Raw genomic sequence first — 4,215 nt, 5'->3', positions numbered from 1 at the left:
CCCGCCACCCCCTCCCAAACATGTGGGCAGTTCAGGAAACTGTTTTCATTGAGCAGGGGAAGTATTTTCATTATGAAAGAGACAGTGCAGTTCCATGTTTAACCAACACTAAACCATAGCAAGCAGGAGGAGGCCATACATCCCATCATGCCTGTACCTGGTCTTGATGTAGCAATCCTATTAGTCTTGCTCTGTCCCCTGCACGTGCAGCTATTTTAGTTAGGTTCTGTTTTGGACCTAGTTAGTGAAGCTACTTCTGCCACCCTTATTGGCAATGGGCTCTAGAAATTTCTATATGATTGCAGGGCATTGATGGCAGAGCCTAAGAGGTCTTTGCAAGTCGTCAATTTGCAAACTTGTCTTTGTTTCCACTTTTGTTATCAGGCGAGAGTCACATCTTGAAGTTCACAGCCAATTCCACAGCGAAGAACAGGATACTACTGAAATGGGAGCGTTATCGACCTCCAGATTACAGGGACCTCATCAGTTTTATTGTCTACTACAAAGAAGCGTGAGTCTCTGCTTATTGCCTCTGTCCGTGTGTGTTTAATGTCAAAGCTGGGTTTGGCAGGTGGTACATTGAGTCAGTGAGGTCTGTAGCACAGAAAACGGCCTTTCAGCCCATCGACTGTGCACTGGTCAAAAACAACCACCTAACTATTCTAATCCCGTTTTCCAACACTTAGCCCACAGCCTTGGCATTGCAAGTTTACAAGGCTTTGGTCTTAAACTTCCTAGACATGGAAGAAAATTGAAGTCTAATTCCTATGTTGTGATTGAAAAGTGTCGTAATATTTGAGCTTCTGAGGGGGTGGAGAAGCTGCGTTCGTGGGGGAGAGGGGAGTTTGATGGATGCAGCTCCAGCAACACTCAAGAACAGAAGCTTGACACCCTCCAGGGCAAAGCAGCCCACTGATACCTTCAACACCATCAGTTCGTCCAGTGCTGGCTCACAGCAGCAGCGTACAACATGATGCATTGCAGCTACACAAACGTGAAGTTTAGGGTCATGGAGGTACACCGTGTGGAAACAGGCCCTTCGGCCCAACTCGTTCATGCCAACCAGGTTTCCTCAGCTGAACTAGTCCCGTTTACCTTTGGCCTGTATCCCTCCAAACCTTTGCTGTCCTTGTACCTGTCCAAATGCTTTTTAAATGTTGTAATTGTACCAGCCTCTACCACTTCCTCTGCCATCTCGTTCCAAACACGCACCATCCTCTGCATGAAAAAGTTGCCCCTCAGGTCCGTTTTAAATCTTTCCCCTCTCACTTTAAACCTATGCCCTCTAGTTTTAGATTCCCCTCCCCTGGAACTTTGGTTATTCATCTTACCTTTGCCCTTGTGATTTTATAAACCTCTATAAGGTCACCCTGCAATCTTCTATGTTCCAGGGAAGAAAGCCCCAGCCTCTCCCAATAACTCAATCCCTCCAGTCTCGGTTGTAAATCTGTCCAGTTTAATAACATCCTTGCTGTAGCTGGGTGACCACAATTGTGTACAGTACTCCCAAGGACAAGGGCAGCAGGTACAGGGGAACACCACCTCCTGCCAGTTCCACTCCAAGCTATTCAGCATCCTGCCTTGGTAATATATTGACCCTTCCTGAAACAGGGATTCCCTTCTTAACCCTGCTGAGTCAGTCTACACTGGATGGAGTTCAAGAAGGCGGCTCAACACCAGCACGAGGGCAATTAGGGATGAGCGGTGTGTGGTAGCCAATCATACTTACATCCTGTGAAAGAATAAAATCAAATCCCACCCTGTTGTGAACCATTCCCACCCTCCTTGCCGTCTCCAATAAGCCCATATCCCTTCACCAGCTCAGGCAAGTGGTTGGCTTTTTTATGTGATAGTGACCATTCCAGTTTTTCGAAGGCTTCACGGTGATGGCAACTCCTACCAAGCATGTGTGCTTTCCAGTCGAAGTTGATGGACGATGATCAGAGGCTAGACGTCTTGGTGATTGCTCTGGCCCTGTCCTTGAGAGACACAAGGGCACTGACTCTTTGAATAACAGACTGTCTGTCAATAGGGCACTTAAAGGAGACTAACACTGTAGCCATAGACCTTGGTGATAAATGGAATTAAGGAAGAAAAAGGCAGCAAAGGTATGGGTGGACTGTTTCATTAGGGCATGTTCTCTGAGTGATTATTCCATTTATGTTTCCTTTCCCCTCAAGACCCTTTCAAAATCTGACGGAGTACGATGGCCAGGATGCATGTGGCTCCAACAGCTGGAGCATGGTTGACGTCGACCTTCCCCAGAGCAAGACCCAAGAACCTGGGGTATATCTAACGAATTTGAAGCCCTGGACGCAGTACGCCATTTTTGTGAAGGCTATCACCCTCGCCACTTCTGAAGATGGTCGCAACCACGGGGCAAAAAGTGAGATCATCTACATGAAGACAAATGCCTCAGGTAAGGGGGAGGCAACGGCCTAGTGGTATTATCGCTGGACTGTTAATCCAGAGACCCAGGTAATGGGCTGAGGACCTAGGTTCCAATCCTGCCACGGCAGTTGCTGGAATTTGAATTCAATAAAAAATATCTGGAATTAAGAGTCTAATGATGACCATGAATCCATTGTCAATTGTCGGAAAAACCCATCTGGTTCACTAATGTCCTTTAGGGAAGGAAACTGCCATCCTTACCTGGTCTGGCCTACACGTGACTCCAGACCCACAGCAATGTGGTTGACTTTTAACTGCCTCCTAGACAATTAGGGATGGGCAATAAATGCTGCCTAGCCAGCGATGCCCTCATCCCGTGAACGAATAAAGGAGGTACCAGTCTTCGGGGCATGTACCTGTAATCTTCACCATTTACCCCTCTGTAAAGGGACCAATCCCTGGTTGTCACTGTAGACAGGTTGTGGTTCCAGAAGACTGGCACACATTTATATCTCGCTGTGTTGGAAATTGTTGAATTGAATTCAGTGAAGTTAGAAATCTGTGGACCACACCCAGAGAAATGCCCGTGTCAGAATTTTGTAAAGGAGCCCAGCAGGTTGCATTGATTCTGAACCACACAAACAGACCCTTCAGCCCGACTGGATTCTGCTGGTTTCCATACACCATGTGGTCCTCAGGGGTTCTGCAGTGTCCTTCAGAGCCCTATCACCCACGCCATGTCTGACCTACGGGTGCCCCTTGTTTGCACAGCACTATACGGTAGACGCACAGCTCCCTCGGGCTGCGAGAAGACCAGTAAAAACTCAGGGTGGGTGCTATGTAGAAGCTTAGCACTCCACATACCTCCCAGGGAAATCATAGAGCTGGGTTCAAGTCCCACCTGCTCCAGAGGGCTGTCACAATATCTCTTAACTGGTTGATTTAAAAACAAAGAAAATCTAGAAAGGAGGGCACCAAACCAGCTCAATCAATCACCCCTGGCCTGGCACCACCACCTAGCAGTGGTGGCACTCGTGACAGTTATCAGTGTTCTAATGGTTTTCATTTCTGTCACGCTAGTGCCTTCGGTCCCTCTCGACGTGCTGTCTATGTCCAACTCCTCCTCTCAGCTGGTGGTGAGGTGGAAGCCCCCTGCTTTCTCGAACGGTAATATCACCTATTACCTGGTGCGTTGGCAACAGCAGCCAGAGGATACAGAGCTCTATAAGCATGACTACTGCCACAAAGGTAACGGAGACCAAGGGGAAGGAGGGACACATCGGGCTGAGTGGTGAAAATTTCAAATTGCGAAGGATACCTAGTGCTAAGCATTAGGATGTTCGGAATCGGGGAGAAAACCAGGAAGTTTTTCACAGTGTTGCTGGAGACCATTCCTTCCATCGTGTCTGTACTGTCTCTCCGATAGAGCTATCTAACCCTAGTCCCATTCTCCACATCTTTTTCTTTTTAACATAGTTAACTGTTTCAGTTTTAAAAGCTGAATATTGGATCTGCTTCTGTGCTAGAATATTTCAACCAGACTATGAAGCTAGATTTCTCCCAGGCTCTGAATGTGTTACTTTGACACTCATCTTGAATTTCTGTCTTCTGATAGTGACTCACCGACCAATAAAATTGGTTCCTGTTCTGTTTACTCATTCAGAATTTTGTGAGTTTTTTTTATTCTCAATTTCCTCGTGACTTTTTTTGCTGAGGAGCAGAGAAAACAGTGAGACAGGGGTAATGTCACTGCACAGGTAACGCAGAGACCCAGTGAGACCGGGGTAATGTCACTGCGCAGGTAACGCAGAGACCCAGTGAGAC

At 47.2% G+C, this 4,215-nt stretch overlaps 1 protein-coding gene across 2 annotated transcripts in view; it reads left to right on the top strand.

Annotated features, from left to right (window-relative positions):
- Window positions 1-4,215, top strand: part of igf1ra (insulin-like growth factor 1a receptor) — a 255,113-nt gene that overhangs the window by 212,103 nt on the left and 38,795 nt on the right. For both annotated transcript variants that reach the window (XM_048617169.1, XM_048617170.1), the window contains 3 exons: window positions 385-511; window positions 2,181-2,419; window positions 3,472-3,639. In XM_048617169.1, the coding sequence (XP_048473126.1) occupies window positions 385-511; window positions 2,181-2,419; window positions 3,472-3,639 (534 nt within the window). The remainder of the gene's footprint in view (window positions 1-384; window positions 512-2,180; window positions 2,420-3,471; window positions 3,640-4,215) is intronic.

The sequence above is a fragment of the Rhincodon typus genome, chromosome 36, assembly GCF_021869965.1.
Source record: "Rhincodon typus isolate 14 chromosome 36, sRhiTyp1.1, whole genome shotgun sequence".
Lineage (NCBI taxonomy): Eukaryota > Metazoa > Chordata > Chondrichthyes > Orectolobiformes > Rhincodontidae > Rhincodon > Rhincodon typus.
This window is presented reverse-complemented; position numbering and strand designations above follow the sequence as displayed.